We start from the raw sequence: 17,698 nt of genomic DNA on the forward strand, positions 1-17,698 counted from the left end.
TATTTCATATCACTTTGCAGTGATATTTAAACAACATGACTGTGCCAAGCAGGGCACTACAAATGCTGCATGTGAACATTATGGGTTTGTTTTTCCTACTCATCCACATTAACTTATATTTTTCTACATTAAAAGCCAGCCGCCATTCATGACATCAACTAGAAATTTTGACTAGGTCATCTTGTATCAACCTACAGTCACTTATTTTTGACATCTTCCTGTACACCACAGCATCATCAGTGAACAACTGCAGATTGCTGCCCACCCTGTCTGCAGATCATTTATATGCATAGAAAACAGCAACAGTCCTATCACACTTCACTGGGGCACTCCTGATGTTACCGCTGTTTCCGATGAACACTCACCATCAAGGACAACATACTGGGTCCTATTACTTAAGAAGTCTTCAAGCCAGTCTCATACCTGGGAGGCTATTCCATGTGCATGCACCTTCATTAACAGCCTGCAGTGGGGTACCATGTTGAATGCTTTTCGGAAATCTAGAAATATGGAATCTGCCTGGTACCCTTCATCCATAGTTTGCAGTATATCATGGGTTTCCCATGATGCTTTCTAAAGCCATACTGATTCACAGACATGAGCTTTTTGGTCTCTAGGAAATTTATTATATTCGAGTTCAGAATATGTTCAAGGACTCTGCCGTGAACTGGTGTTAAGGATATTGGTCTGTACTTTTGTTGTTATTATATACAGGAGTCAATAGCACTTTTTTTCCAGTCACTTGGCACTTTGCACTGGTTGAGAGATGCGCGATACATGCAGAAGTAAGTAAGAAATCAATGACATAGAGTACTCTTTGTAAAATCAAATTGAGATTTTATCCAAACCTGATGACTTATTTGTTTTCAACTCTTTCAGTTGTTTCTCCATGCCAGGGATGCTTATTACTATACCATCCACAAAGATTCTATGGAATGGTTGAACGACAGTATGTTTGTATGAGTCTCCTGCATGAACGATTTCTTAAACGTGTAATTTAAAACTTTGGCCTTCTTTTTGCTATATTCTACTGGTCAAAAAGTGGCTGCATGGAAGTCTTACACCTGCTTAGTGATTTTATATAGGACCAGAATTTTGTTGGGTTCTCCTCCAGATCTTTAGCCGAGGTATGATGGTGGTAGCTGTTGTATGCTTTGTGCATAGATATTTTCACAGACATAGGAATCTCTACTAATCATTGCCTGTCATCATTTTTGTGCCTTCTTTCGAATCAAGAGTACAACAGCCTTTGCTTCCTCAACATTTTCTGAATTTCATTATTAAACCACAGTGGGTCTTCTCCATCCTTATTCCACTTACTAGGCACATACTTCTCCGCAGCACAATTTACAATCTGTTCAGACTTCACCCATAACTCATTTGTGTCCATCATTCTCGAACTAAATGATTGCAGTTCATTGCCTAAGTGAGTTGCTAACAACTGCTTATTTGCTCTTTCTAGCAGAAATACTCTTCTAGCTCTCTTGACTGATTTATGAACTTTTGTAACCATGGTCACTATGATGACAACACGCTCACTAATCCCCATCCCGATAGTGACACCATCGATAATGTCCAGCCTGTTTGTAGTTACAATGTCCAAGATAGTTCCATTGCATGTGGGTTGCCAAACTAGCTGCTCAAAATAGATTACTGAAAGCATGTTCAGAAGTACTTCACAAGCCTGTCTGTCTGTGACCCCTCCAATGAATCCATACTGTCCCAGTTTATACTTGGTAGGTTAACATCACCACCAACTAATATTGTATGATCTAGGTATTTATGCACAACTGACACTACTTTCTTTAAATGACCCTAGAACTGCAACAGGAGAGTCAGATGGGTGGCAATAACATTCAACAATTAATTTGGTTTCACCTAGACCTGTTATGTGTGATCAGAAAACTTCACTATCACATCCAATTTTAACCTCAGTACAAACAACCACCCTCTTTTTACAATGTCTAATCTGATAAAAGTGTGAGTTTCTATATGGACAGAAAGCCCAACAGTATCAATCTAAAAGTGAAAGACACATTTATAAAATGTATATAAACAAATGGATCTTGATTAACATTGAAACTGGACTGAGTGAGCATTTTACAATATTTTGAAAGCAAATTGCAAGATCATGCTACACACCATGAACAATGACTTTGGTGCAAAGCAGCTCATGTGCTTCAGGAATAAACTTTTTGTATGCCCATTCGACAATTAGTTTTGGCATAATCTTGTTGGTAAAAAATAGCCAGAAGATGTAATCATTAAAAAAGTTGCAGGAGAGCTCAGCGCATTAATTTTTGTGAGACCAGATCCCACTGTCATTTATTTTTTGGTATGAAAACCACAGTTAAAACCCTAAATAACTGTATCAAAGGTACATTTATTTGAGAAAACTGTAAAAATGCAACAAAACAAGAATTAATATGTTAAGTATTGCCAACACAGATTTAAAAGAAGGAGAAAAAACTATGAAGATAAAAAAAAGTGGGAAAGAAAATTTAGACAAAACCCTGAAGTTTGCTCTCTAATTTGGTACAGATTTATCAATGATAACTTTGTGGTCTGCATTTATGGTCACAAACAACTCTTGCAACAGCTTAACTTCTGTTTCTATTTCAAATTTAGTTGGTTCTTTTCCAAATCGAAGCCATCTTTTGACATTGAACCAACCAGAGTATCTTAATTTTGACAGTTGAAATGCTTCTGCACAGCCTAGATACTGATAGTGAATGTATTTTCTCCAACAATGAATCGCTTAAAATTACTTGCAAATTATTTGTGCACATGTACACATTAGACAATTAATTTTATGATCAAGGACAACTGTATGAAAGATGGAAAATAATAGAAGTAATACTCTGTATATGTGTTTAAGCTATATGTATTACATATCTGGCTATGTTTGAAGTAAGAATAGGCTACCTTTGACTACATCCATACAACAGACAAAAATGGAAATAAGCATATGGCATCATTGGCTAGGAGGCTCCTATTCGGGGAAGTTTGGCCACCAGGTGCAAGTCTTATTTCATTCGATGCCACATCGGGCAACTTGCACGCCGGTGATGACAATGAAATGATGATGAGGACAACACAACACCCAGTCCCCGAGTGGATAAAATCTCCACCACAGCCAGGAATTGAACCCGAGCCCCCTAGCATAGGAGGTGAGCACATTACCACCCAGCTAAGCAGGTCGACATACAATAGATATTGACCATGGATGGATAAATACATAAATGTAATGAGTCAAGTTTTATCTGATATAATTATGATACTGTGATCAATAAGGTATACAGTATAACATACTTGCACATCATTAGATAGCAATAGCTAAAATAATAGAACATTTAAATTAGTACAATTACAGTGATTCCAGCATTGTAGGCCATGTCTGAAATTATTACACCAATTAGTATATCAGCTGTCTCTAGTAAGAGCAATAAATTGCATTTTAATGTATCGTTGTTTTGACAGATATCTGCAACTTTGTTGCAATGATGATTACATGGAGTTAGCACGAACAAAAATCCATAATCCATTATAAGAGGTAAGATGCTAGTATGTGTAATGAGTTCTACAAATGTACATTACATAAAACATAGTACAGTTAATCCAAGGCTTGTCCTTTTATTGAAAGCAATAACAAGTTTTTGTCATCTTCTGGCCTGCTAAGCCTAACGAATCTCAGGATTTTCTTTCAGGGTTTACTCCCTCAGCCTTTGAAGATCCCTCTTCACCACAAGGCAGTGGTTCCACCCCTCATTTGCCCTTAGGAGGGAAAGGGCGCCTCCTTCACCAGCTGTGCCATACCAAAGATGTTCTTCTCCATGGTAGCTACCATTAAGGACTTTGCCATATCCCTGGTAAGAGTTGATAATGGTAAGGATAAATGAGAGGTTTAGGATAGGATAAGAGATAGGCTAATGATAGTTTGTTGTAGGACACACTTCATCTGGCTCCTCATCTTGAAGCAAAGCAAGTGCTATATCATGTGTGAGATACAGAGGTGAGTGAGTGTGCCGGGACTTACCCCAGTTCACTGCTAGTAGCGCCACATCACCTTAACGCGTCTGCGTGTAGCACACAAGTATTGCACCACAATTAAATATGAAATTAAAAATCAAAATTATGTTCAAAACTTTGTTAAAATCTAGTTTAGTTTTATAATGTTTCAAATATCAAGTCCTAATGTTCTAGACTCAACAGTTTACGTAAAAATGCCGTTTTAAGAGAAAAATAAGTGGCACTAAATAATGAAGCTAAAAAGCCAGAATTTGGTCAGAAGGTGCAGTTAGAGCTCATAAATAAGTGGTGCAGGTTTCCAAAACCATAGAACAAAAGTTAACACTGGAATCTACATTTTTAGGAAAAATCAGAGATGCTAAATAATGGACTTAGAAACATGAAAATTTGTTTTATGCTTCAGTCCACCCCAAAAATAATAACTGAAAGACCATGTTAAGCTACCTCTTATAGTTTTTGAGTAATTAAATAAAAAACCAATTTTGTAACTAAAATGTATCCAATTGTTGTTGATTAAGTACCTGTGATTTTAATGATAGAGAATTTTGGTTAAAGTGGCTGATAAAAGATACCAACTGATAGGGCTATATTAAATTTGAGAGTTGTAGTATTAATAACTGCTGACGTAAATTCTAGTAAAGATATGATTCAGAGGTAATGATCTACCAATAGTTCCACTATAAAAATTCTTGAAAGCAAAGTTTTCATTCTAGCAAGCTGAAACTTTTTCACCGCCCGGAGTGGCAGAGTGGTTCTAGGCGCTTCAATCTGGAACCGCGCGACCACTACGGTCGCAGGTTCGAATCCTGCCTCGGGCATGGATGTGTGTGATGTACTTAGGTTAGTTAGGTTTAAGTGGTTCTAAGTTCTAGGGGACTGATGGCCTCAGCTGTTAAGCCCCATAGTGCTCAGAGCCATTTCTTGAAACTTTTTCGGGGATTGCAAACAACTGAATACAAATAAAAATTATGAGATTTCTGAAGTAATTTGTAACTATACTTAAGTTTATGTGCCCGAGAAAGTGGTCGTTCGGAAGCTGCTGCAGTATGCACAAAGCTGTAGACAACAGATGTTGCCTCGGCCGTCTGCTCCGGCACCTATATAAATGCAGCCCGAGATGCAGTAGTAAGGTTCACTTCGCATTCAGCTACTGTAAGATTCATGTCTGTCAAATATCAGATCTTGCTCTGCCTCGGATGACGCCAGAGCCAAAGTGTGTCAAAGCACGTATTTTGTGGTAAAAACAGATAGTGAATTTGTGAGGACTGTATACCATCCTGGATCATTTAGAATTTGCCAGAGTAACTGTTAGTGTGCCATCCATGAGAATTACAATTCTGCATGGCAAGTGGTGACTTTATTTCCAATTTTATGGCGAGAATTAATTTTGAACATTTATTGCAAATTTTCAGTTGAGTATTTTTAGTCAGGGCGAAAGACAATCTGGTAGGAATGTACCATAGATGTCACCTCTGAACTGCTAAATGTGCTGTTAGAATAGAAAGACTTGCTTTCAATTGCCAATAGTGAATTTCCAAGTGTTGTATGTTAGAAACTTTATGCAATATAATTTTGATTGGCACTTCATACTTTTATTTAAAATCATAGTCCTGATCCCGTAAAGAAATGAGAGAACAGAAATTTTTTTTCTTGGACCAGAATGTGGCTGTGCAGACTGGAAACTAAGGTCAGTATGTTTCCCTTTGCTTTCTGACTGACCACAAAATTAGTTGCCAGGCTCGCATGAGGAAAACAATGAACAAACAAATTAACAAACATTACCCGCTGCCCCACAATCTCTTAGTGAAGAATAGATTTTTCTAGAAACAAGATAGCCATAAGATTACTAGATATGGCTGGGATGGCAAATCTAAAACAGTTATAGACTATATATTAACAGACAAATTAATTGGAGGAAAAGTAAGGGACACTAAAGTCATGCCAAGTGAGAACTTGGATAGTGATCACAGGTTACTAGTAGCTGAGATATATTATAAGATGAAAAGTTTGAATGCTGTACAAAGAATGGCAAAAATTAAGGAGTGGAAATTGAAAGAAGAAGAAAATAAGAAAAGTTTCCATAATTTAGTATCACAAAAATTGCCATAAACTAAAAGGGGTAGTGTAGAGGAAGAGTGAAACCTATTTAAAACATCAATAGTTAAGAGTGCTGTGCAGATATGTGGCAAAACAATGGGTAGAGTGAAAGACAAAGAAATCAGTTGGTGGAACAATACAGTAAAAGACACAATTAAAAAACGTAATATGGCAAAGAAAAACATGGAGTTTGAAAAAAAGAAATCAGAACCAGGGGCTGGTGCCAAAAGAGGAACACAAGGTGACAACGCAGGAGACAGAATACCAACAAAAGAAACTCCAAGCAAAGAGAATTGTAAAAGAAGAAAAGGAGAAGAGTTGGGAAATATTCACCCAGAGACGAGTAGGATAGCAAAAGGAACCAAAAACTGCTATACGAGTTATTGAAAAGTAAAAGATCTGAAAGAGAAGACATAAAAGCGATTGAAACAGACGATGGGGGTATTATCAGAGACATGGAAGGTATCAGAGAAGAGATGAATAATTATTTTGAAATGTTATTGAATGGGGAAGGTGCACAAGAAAGTGACACCAAAGTCATTGAATTAGAGGAGGAGGAGGATTCAATATTTTGGATAGAAACTGAGAATTCCCTGAAACAGATGAAAAGTGGGAAGGCAGCTACAGTAGATGAGCTGACAGCGGATATGATTAAAGGTGCAGGAGTCTGTGGAGTACAATGGTTACACTGGGTGCCAGAGGTGATATAGAAAGAAAACAAACTGCTGGATGAATGGAAAAAAGGAATTATAATACCATTGTTCAAGAAAGGTAGTAGAAAGAAATGCACCAACTACAGAGGAATCACACTATTATCACACTGCCTTAAGAGACTGGAAAAGATCATAGAAAAAAGACTGTGGAAAATTCTAGAACACCAATTAGAGGAACAACAATATGTGTTCAGAAGTAATAGGGGAAGAATAAATCTCATTTTCTCCCTCCATCAATTAATGGAGAAGTATTGGGAAAAAGGAAAGGACTTGATAGTAGTATTTGTGGATTGGGAAAAAGCATATGACAGTGTACCAAGGGATAAAATACGGGAATGCTTGAGGAAACATAAAGTTCCTGATTCATTAATTAAAAAAGTCCAGATGCTGTATGATAGTTGTGAGAGCAGTATACAAGTAGGAGGTGGAAGATCAAAATGGTTTAAGACAAAGAGAGGTGTTCAGCAAGGCAGTTCGCTCTCCCCTTTACTTTACATTACACTTATGGATACAATCACGAATGAAATCAAGGAAGAAGAAAATGAAGATCTCAATGCTTTTGTTTTTGTTGATGACATCACCATTTGGGGAGAGAAGGAAATGGAGGTTCAGAGGAGACTAGATTACGGGAACACAAAATTTTAAAAATTCAAGTTAATTGTGAGTAGGAACAAGACAGTGGCAATGAAGATGAGCAGGACACCCACATCTTGTAACATCATACTGGAGGGGGAGAAGGTTGAATGCGTGAAAAGCTTCAATTATATGGGTAGCATCATATCACTCGATGGAAGTTCCAGACTAGAAGTCTTAAACAGAATAAAAAAAGGAGCTATCTTCTTCCACCAAGTGCAAAATCTGATTTGGGACAAGGAAGTCCCTTTAAGAGCCAAACAGACCATGTATAAAACTTATCTCCTGCCAATCATGATGTGTAGTCTAGAGGCCTGTGTCATAAATAAGAGAGTCAAACACAAGCATGTGAAATGAAGTTCCTTAGGTCAGCTCTACAAAAAACTAGGAGAGACAGAGTCAGGAATCAGAATGAGATTTTCACTCTGCAGCGGAGTGTGCGCTGATATGAAACTTCCTGGCAGATTAAAACTGTGTGCCCGACCGAGACTCGAACTCAGGACCTTTGCCTTTCGCGGGCAAGTGCTCTACCAACTGAGCTACCGAAAGGTAGGTAGGAGACGAGGTACTGGCAGAAGTAAAGCTGTGAGTACCAGGCGTGAGTCGTGCTTCGGTAGCTCAGTTGGTAGAGCACTTGCCCGCGAAAGGCAAAGGTCCCGAGTTTGAGTCTCGGTCGGGCACACAGTTTTAATCTGCCAGGAAGTTTCAGAGTCAGGAATGATTATGTAAGGAGAGACCTGCAGGTGACATTGACTACAGAGGAGAGAATGAGTCCTATGAGATTGAAGTGGATCGATCATTTGAAGTGAATGCACCTGACTCGAACTCCATGCCAGTATTTGGAGATTGAGTTACCAGGAAGAAGACCAATTGGGCAGCCTAGAAAGAGATGGACAGACCAGGTTAAGGAAGATCTTAAGAGGAGAGGAGTAACATGGGATGTAGTGGACAGGGAAAAGCTATACCAAGACAGAAACCAATGGAGGCATATCATTCACCAAGTTCCTACCCAACTCGCTGGAGGGAAATCCTGATGACACATTTTTTCATCCATGGGATGAGTTTTTTGATTCCTGTGTCATAGATGTCTCCAAAAAGTGTTTTACCTGGAGGTTTTCCTTCAATTTAGTAAACAGATGATAGTCATAAGCTGCAAGATTGGGGCTGTGAGTGGGGTGACAAAACATCCCAACCAAATGAAGTCAACAACTCTCGTGTCACATGAGTGGTGTGCCGGTGACAAAACATCCCAACCAAATGAAGTCAACAACTCTCGTGTCACTTGAGTGGTGTGGAGATGTGCATTGTCATGGAGGAGACAGACTCCTGTTGTTAGTATCCCATGACATTTGTTTTGAATGGCTCTGCAAAGTTTCTCTATGTCTCACAATATTTTGCATCAATTATTGTTTCACCTCTTTCCAAAAAATCAATGAGCAGAGCTCCTTTTCTGTCCCAAGACACTGACACCATGATTTTCCTTGCTGTTAGCTGAGTTTTGAATTTTTTGGGTGAAGAAGAATGAGTATGGTGCCACTGCTTTGATTGTTGTTTGCTATTTGGAGTATGATGATAAGCCTAAGTTTTATCTCCTGTCATTATAGAGTTGAGAAAAGCTTCACCTTCAGTATCAAAGTGGTCAAGAAAATTGCAAGTGGCATTCACTCTGTTACTTCTGTGTGCTTCGGTAAGCATCCTTGGCATCCATCATACACACAACTTGCAATAATGTAGTTGATCAGTTATGATTTCATGACCAGCAGTTTGTGAAATGCTTGGACAAACTGTATGCAGGTCATCAATTGTCGAATGGCAATCAGAGAGAAGATGTTCTTCAATTTTCTGCACCACATCACCTATTACAACATATGGCCTTCCGCTTCTGTCTTCCTCATGAATTTCCATCGTTCCAAAATGCAAATTCCATACCAATTTCATCACATGCTGCCTTGACATTACATCCTCTCAATAAGCTGAAACAATTTCACAATGAATCACAGCAGCATTTATGCCTTAGCATTTAGGTAGCAAATTAGAGCGTAAACCTCATACTTGGCAGGAGCCAGAATGAGAATACTCATTTCTAGCAGTCACCACAACACTAATCGATGAGCTACTGATCGTTGGGAATGCCTGTTTCTTCTGCTGCCTTCCCAGTGCATGACAATGGTGCCAACATCCCCCATGAACATTCCATGCTAAAGCTACATGCCTCATAACCTCAGTTTCCAGATAACCCTCATGTATAAACCTTCAGTGTTATTTGACAATGAATTAAATGTTTTAATAGTGGAATGCTGTACATCTTTCTGTGCCTGAGTTAGATTTTTGAGATCACAGTGGAGATCAGCCTTATTTCTTTTATTGTGATCACGGTACATTTAATTGCTTTTAAGGTGCACAGGTTTGTTAATAATGAAGCTCATAATGGATTAAATATATTGAGAAATTGTAGTAAGTGTCCCAAGTTTCTTAAAGAGATCAAGGCAGGAACCATATAATTTGAACAAAAATCAGGCAACAGAAAATCCAAGATGTAATGTAACAATATTATGAGAAGGAAAGTTGTGAGAGGCTTTTTGTTGTGCCTATCTGTGACTCAGTATCTCCACTACATGGTGAGTAACAACTTTCCTTCTCATAATATTGTTATAATTTGGACACATTTTTCTGCAGAAAGAGGGAAGAACCCAAAGTAAGTGAACTTTGTGATACTGGTATGTCAATACATGAGATAGTCCTTGTGGCAAAAATACTCAAGAACAATGTTTTTGTAGCCTGGAGTAAAGGATGTTCCCAGCTAAACTGATATTTATGCAGGGAGCTAAGATTTTGATGCAGTGTACCCTTTGTAATTGCTGACTGTCTTGTACAGTAGGTATCTCCTGTGGGAATTCGGGTTCCAAACTGAACTGGATATAATTAATTTTGCTCCGGCTTACAGACAGTGAATTTATTTTGAACCAGGTTAAGAGTTAGTAATTTATTGACATCAGCCTCTAGACTAGTGAACTGTTCATTTTTTATCACAATTCTTGTATCATCAGAAAATGTACTGAACTTGCATGTTTTGTATGACACAGGTAGCTCATTTATACATTTGAGAAGTAGCAACAGACCAAGGACAGATCTCTTGGGGACTACGAGGAGTACTGTGCCCCAGTCAGACTTTACCTCCTCTCCTGTTTTGCTGCTTTCATTCAAAACTTCCTTCTGCTTTCTGCCTTGGAGGGAGAATTTTAGTCAGTTTCCTGCCATCCTTCTATTGTCATAGTGGTATGTTTTGTTGAGACATATTTTGTGATCCACATATACATCTACATCTATATTCTGCAAATCACTGTGAGGTGCATGGAAGAGGGTAAAGCCAACTGTACCAGTTACTATGGTCTTTTTCTGTTCCTTTCACTTCTGGAGTACAGGAAGAATTATTGTTTGAAAGCCACTGTGTGTGCAGTAAATAACCTAATCTTATCCTCAAGATCACTGTGTGAATGATATGTAGGGGATTGTAGTATATTCCTAGAGTCATCATTTGAAACCAATTGTTGAAACTTTGTTAGTAGACTTCTCAGGAGAGCTTATATCTATATTTGAGATTCTTACAGTCCCTAGTGAATGATATAGGAATTGAAATTTTCAAATGATTCCTTTGAGTCAGTTCCTGTAAACTATTTTTGGAAAGGAATCTTCAAATCTTCAAATATTGCCATAATTTCAGTGCTCAACATGTTATATTTAGAACTGACATCTGTTTTACAATAGATGTGCCTCCAGTTTAGATCTCTGAGGCATGATTTAAAGGTCTCAATCATTTCTTCACTTCTGGGTCTGATTACCTTCTGTTAGGGTTCAGTTTTATTCTGGAAACTATTCATATTATTAAAATTAATTCTCTGACTATCAACAACAGAGAAACCATTCAGTATTTTACCCATAATGACACTGCTCACTTTCCCTTGGGCTGCAAAAATTTTTTCAATTAGGGTGGTTGAATTTGGAGTTAATCTGGTAGGAAAGCTGACCACTGGGATGAGGTTGTAGGTGTATATCTAATTTTAAAGGCCTGTCTTCACAGTGCGGCGTATTAGAAAACTGATATTAATATTGTATTATATATTGAACTATATACTGAAATCTCCAAATACTATGACATCTACTTTACATTTAAACAGGTCATTAAAAGCAAGTTAAGGAGTTTTGAAAAGAGGTGAAGGTCCCCTGAAGGTGTCCTATATACAGGGTGTATCAAAAAGAATAATTCGGTTTGGCATGTCTATATTTCTGAAACTAATAAACATATACAATGAATTTTATATTTTGATGAATGGGAAACTCAAAAAGTGTTAGTTTTTTTTCATACCTTTCCATAGGTCTTTAACATACCCCTATTGAGATGCACTGCATATGTCAATGCAGTATTCAGATTGTTCCCACAATGCAGCGAGCATGTCTTGTGTTACAGTTTCCACAGCTGCTATTATGCGATGTCTCAGTTCATTCATTGTTGTTGGTAATGGAGGCACATAAACAGAATCCCACAAGAGCCCACAAAAAATAATCACATACAGTCAGGTCCAGTGACCTTGGAGGCTAGTAAAGTAAGGCTGGATCATTTGGTCCAGTGCGACCGTCCATCGTTCAGTAATCCTTTGATTTACAAATTCCCACACTTCCAGATGCCAGTGTGGCAGTGCCCCCTCCTGCTGGTAAATAAAGTCATTCAAATTAGTCTCCAACTTTGGGAAAGGAAAGTTCTCAAGGATATCGAGATATGTGCTTCCTGTAACAGTGTTCTTGGCAAAGAAAAATGGATCATACACCGTTTTCCATGAAACTGCGCAAAACACATTAAATTTTGGAGAGTCCCCCTCATGATGTACAACTTCATGTGGTTGTACCATATCACATATTCTCACTTTATGATGGTCCACCTTTCCATTTAAATGGAATGTTGCCAAAAACGCAATTACAGTACACCAAACCTTCGTGAAGAGCTTGCAGTAGTTAAATTTTGTATGTCAATGCAACACACACCAGATGGACATTGGGGGCATGTTGAGCTGTTGAGCTGCATGGCAAATGGATTCCTGTGGATTCCTTGAGAAACTATGGCGGATGCGTTCAACACCCGTGTCAGATACTCGGGAATGGCCCAGTGATTTGCCTTTACACAAATAACCTGTTTCTCACAAGTGTTCATGGCATTGTCTAATGCTCTGTGCTGTAGGAGGATCCACACCATTCCTAGTATGAAAATCATACTAAACAGTTATTAATGACCCACACCACGCAAAATGTAAAACTCGAGAGATTGCCCTTTCCAACAGTAAATTTCTCATGCACATACACTATGTGATCAAAAGTATCTGGACACCTGGCTGAAAATGACTTACAAGTGGTGCCTTCCATCGGTAGTGCTGGAATTCAATATGCTGTTGGCCCACCATTTGCCTTGATAACAGCTTCCACTCTTGCATACGTATGTTCAATCAGGTGCTGGAAGACAACCCATTCTTCAAGGAGTGCTGCACTGAGGAGAGGTTTCGATATTGGTCGATGAGGCCTCGCATGATGTCAGCATTCCAAAACATACCAAACGTGTTCTATAGGATTCCGGTCAGGACTCTGTGCAGGCTAGTCCATTACAGGAATGTTATTGTCATGTAATAATTCTGCCACTGTCCATGCATTATGAACAGGTGCTCGATTGTGTAGAAAGATGCAACTGCCATCCCCAAATTGCTCTTCAATGGTGGGAAGGAATAAGGTGCTTAAAACATCAATGTAGGCCGGTGCTGCGATAGTGCCATGCAAAACAATGAGGGGTGCAAGCCCCTCCATGAAAAACACAACCACACCATAACACACCGCCTCCGAATTTTGCTGTTGGCACTACACATGCTGGCAGATGACATTCAGTGGGAATTCACCATACCCACACCCTGCCATTGGATTGCCACATTGTGTACTGTGATTCGTCACTCCACACAACATTTTTCCACTGTTCAGTTGTCCAATGTTTATGCTCTTTACATCAAGCGAGGCATTGTTTATGATTTACCAGCATGATGTGTGGCTTATGAGTAGCTGCTCGACTATGAAATCCAAGTTTTCTCACCTCCCACCTAATTTTCATAGTACTTGCAGTGGATCCTGATGCAGTTTGGAATTCCTGTGTGATGGTCTGGATGGATGTCTGCCTATTACACATTACAACCCTCTTCAACTGTTGGTGGTCTCTGTCAGTCAAGAGACGAGGTTGTCATGTATGCTTTTGTGCTGTATGTGTCCCTTCACATTTCCACTTCACTAACACATCAGAAATGATAGACCTAGGGATGTTTAGGAGTGTGGAAATCTCGCATATGATACAAGTGACACCCAGTCACCTGACCACGTTCAAAGTCTGTGAGTTCTGTGAAGCACCCCATTCTGCTCTCTCATGATGCCTAAGGACTACTGAGGTCACTGATATGGAGTATCTGGCAGTAGGTGGCAGTAAAATGCACTTAATACAGAAAAAAATATGTTTTTGGAGGTGTCCAGATACTTTTGATAGTGTATCTCAAATAACATAATAGTTACGATTTCTTTAAACTGGATAATTCTTTTCGATACACCATGTATTATTACTATTAACAAAGTAGAATTATCTGCAGACAGTTAAGTGACACATACTTCAAACGGTAGTTTTAAACAGAAGTTACGTTACACTTGGCACGTGACTTTGATTTTGTGGCATGAATAAAGTGTTCTTTACTTCCACATGGGAACCTCAATACTACCACATGTAACACCCAGACATGACTTAATAGTAATGGTGAAGGCCACAACACTCCTCACATCACTGAGAAGTTAAGGATAGTTTAAAGATAGACTGTAAACAATCTGTGGCCCAGCCACGAATGGATCCTGTGAACTCTCTGTTTCCAGGCATTAACACTAGATTATCAGGCCTGACAGCATGTAACTGTAGAGTCAGTGACATAAAGTGTTGTATTTGTAAACCAGTTCAAGCATTCCATATCACATAAATATATAGTGAATGTGATCAATGAAACACTTAATGTAGTAATTTTACAAGTTAGGAATGAAATATACTTGAAGCCAATGTGTATTTTACCTTTGTTTCCCTGTTTCTCCATGGCTTTGGATGCTTATGTGATAAACACCCATCAGGAAATTCTAGATGTCCTCCAACTCCAACACCCAAAGTAATGTAGAACTGTAATAAAAGGTGTGTTGCATAGCAGAAAGTATTTTTTACTGTAAGACTACAGATACATGACAATATGATTATTAGTGGTCATTTGCTAATATTTAAATTTGCCTAGCAAATAAATATATGGTGAAATTAATTATAAATGTATTTGTATATATCATATCATATTAAATTGAATGATAGTCTGTGAAGAACTAGATAAGAGAAAACTTTTAAACCTTTACGGTATAACTCATCTTGAGGTACCAACTGTCAATCTCTAGAACTTATAGTAGGTGTCAGGATGAGAGGCAAAAAATTTAACAGGCATCTGACAACTTAAGATACATCACTAAAATCAGAGAGCAACAACTTGTTCAAACGATGGGCAGCCCTGTGCTTAACAGACTGTGTGCACTGTTTGAAATGTTTATGCTTCAGAGAAAACCACGTGTCTCAGGTACTCAATATGGATGTGAGTTAATAGGATATCATTTTCTCACAATGGTTGGAAGGAGTTACACCACAGACAAAACTTGTTTTTCCTAACTTGCAGCCGCTTCTCTTCACAGTGACTCCTGATTCTTTCTCACAATATGTCACTACTTGTGTGAGAGCCTGCACAGTCTACCACTGTTGGTACTGTACAGGCCCACTGGCTGTTGTGCGTGCGTGCAGTTCATTGCCCCAACTGCTCCAACAAAATTCCACCACCTTACCTAGATATTGTAGGCAAAGGAGGCTGATTTACATGGACTGAGCTGGTTTCTCTGCGGGGTACATTCCAATATTCTCAAGGAAAATCCTATGCTTCACAACATCTATAGGACAACAAAGGAATAACTTCCTCATTGTAAAAAAATGACATTGTCAGAGGAGATTGTGCTGAAAACTATCATCTTTTATTTTCTTACTGCAACAATTACAAAAGTATTTTAAAATGCTTTTTTAAATGTCATCACAATAAAACAAAATTCCTTCAGTGGGCTCTCTCTCACTTGTCAGACAGTGGAACAGAACTAACAAGTTTATATAATCCTAAATCAAATTTATAATATGTTACAAGTTCAAAGACTCATATTCAGTCCTAGATATGCAAGTGTTTTGTGCAGTGATCTCCCATTTCAGCAATTCAAGTGGTTATTAATAATGAAAATAAATTCTCTAAATGAGTCTGTAATAATAGTGGTTTTTTTTAACAAAAAGCCCTAGACTGTTTAAAATATTTACATTCATTATGACATTTTGGCTACTACGATCATCAAATATCTAATTAAAATTCAAGTAACATAAGAATGTGAGGTGTTGATTACAAATATGATGATATCATTAGTCAAAAAGTCATAATAAACAAAAATATATTAAGCAATCTGATGAATTTATTCTAAAATCTCCAAATGCTGTGGGCATGTTGGAGAAGTACCTATGAGGGCATTCTGAAAAGTAATGCCTCCAACTTTTTTATGTGAAAATTCTTACAGCTTTTTTCAGTGAAACAAACATTATTATCACACTACATCTTTATTCTTCACGTCTACTTATTTATTTCTCAACATAATTATCCGGGGCACAAACACATTCCTCCCAACGAGAGACCACTTTGTTGATACCATTATTGTAGAATGTTTGACTTTGTTGAAAGAGCCACAACATCACCTCTGATTCCACCACTTCATCTTTATTGTGGTGACCAATGAATCATCTGTAAAAAATGAATTCAAGTGAGAAGTATGCTATCTCTTTCATACTGATCCTGATTTTGTGCTCTTGGGACTATAACAGTAATAAAGGTGTATAATGCTATCCAGGTTGTTTGCATCAAGCTCACCATTGTCCCAAGCATTCTTTTGGTGGTGACTGGGATTAGAATGAGAAGTGTTGACACCACTGGAGAACAGAGGGACAAAACGGGAGGATTATGTTAACAGGCTGCCTCCACATTTCAGTGTTGGTGCAGGTACTGACCCTCCACAACAACAGCAACAGCATATACTACAGCCAACAACACAAGGTAGGACAGCGCAACATGTGAAATTAACAGCGTTCAGGATGTCCAGAACTTTGGTTCTTAGACGCAGAAAGCATTTTTGCCAGTACAAAATCAATAATGATGCATCTTCCCTGAAGATGTTTTGCCCACCCATAACTATAGAGTATTACAAAATTGTTTCATAAAAAACTTCGCCCTCTCTCTGGGGCACAGGACACAAAAGTTAGGGCAGATGATGGTTTAGGCAACAGATCTCCTTGTCAACTTCTACATGAACTTACTAGCAGGGCTAGATTTAATGCCAGAGCAATAGGTACACATGTTGTGTCTTAAAAGACTCCCCATAAACATGAGAATCATTTTGGCTGCAGAAAAAAGGGTATCTTTGCAAGTGCTTCCAGGATGAGCAGAAGCAATGGTGGCATGAATACTAAGCAAGCAACATTATAGACAGTATTACGTCAGCTGGGGGCCCTGAACCAAGAATGTTGGAAACAAGTGAGCATGGTAGCCCAAGATCAAGCATAATGAGCAAGGCACAAGCTACCACAATCGAATAGTTTGCACAAACAGTTCACAGTTTGGTTGCACAGGTGACAGCCCTGCATAACTAAGAATGCATAGGAGAAGCTAGCACAGGCATTGTACAATGGCAAGACTACATGGAATATGACAAGAGTTCATGAAGAAACAGATCCTCTTGATATTGGCTTCACCAAAGATTCAGTGACAAGGTTTGCAAATGTTCTACACCATCTCGGTACCCAAAAGCATTTGACAGCCTCTAAAGGGCACTCCAGGTCATCACGTAGAAATATTAAGTCACCCACATACGTATGTGATTTGCTCCTTGATTCACAGGAGACATTCGCAAATGGTAATCTTTGAAGTGCACACTCAGGTGTTCAGCACAAGATACCCATGTTAACAACATGCAGGAGGCTGATCCAAATGGGATACTGTGTTCCATATGCTTGAAACAACAGGCAAGCAGCTAGGCAGCTTTGAGCTGGTAGCCACCATGGAAGTAAT

General features: G+C 38.5%; 1 protein-coding gene across 2 annotated transcripts in view; it reads right to left on the minus strand.

Moving 5' to 3' along the window:
- The window catches only part of LOC126253463 (beta-1,3-glucan-binding protein-like), a 324,996-nt gene that overhangs the window by 13,449 nt on the left and 293,849 nt on the right, over positions 1 to 17,698 (minus strand). For both annotated transcript variants that reach the window (XM_049954818.1, XM_049954819.1), the window contains exon 8: positions 14,599 to 14,700. In XM_049954818.1, coding sequence (XP_049810775.1) covers positions 14,599 to 14,700 — 102 coding nt within the window. The remainder of the gene's footprint in view (positions 1 to 14,598; positions 14,701 to 17,698) is intronic.

The sequence above is a fragment of the Schistocerca nitens genome, chromosome 4, assembly GCF_023898315.1.
Source record: "Schistocerca nitens isolate TAMUIC-IGC-003100 chromosome 4, iqSchNite1.1, whole genome shotgun sequence".
In the NCBI taxonomy this organism is placed as follows: domain Eukaryota; kingdom Metazoa; phylum Arthropoda; class Insecta; order Orthoptera; family Acrididae; genus Schistocerca; species Schistocerca nitens.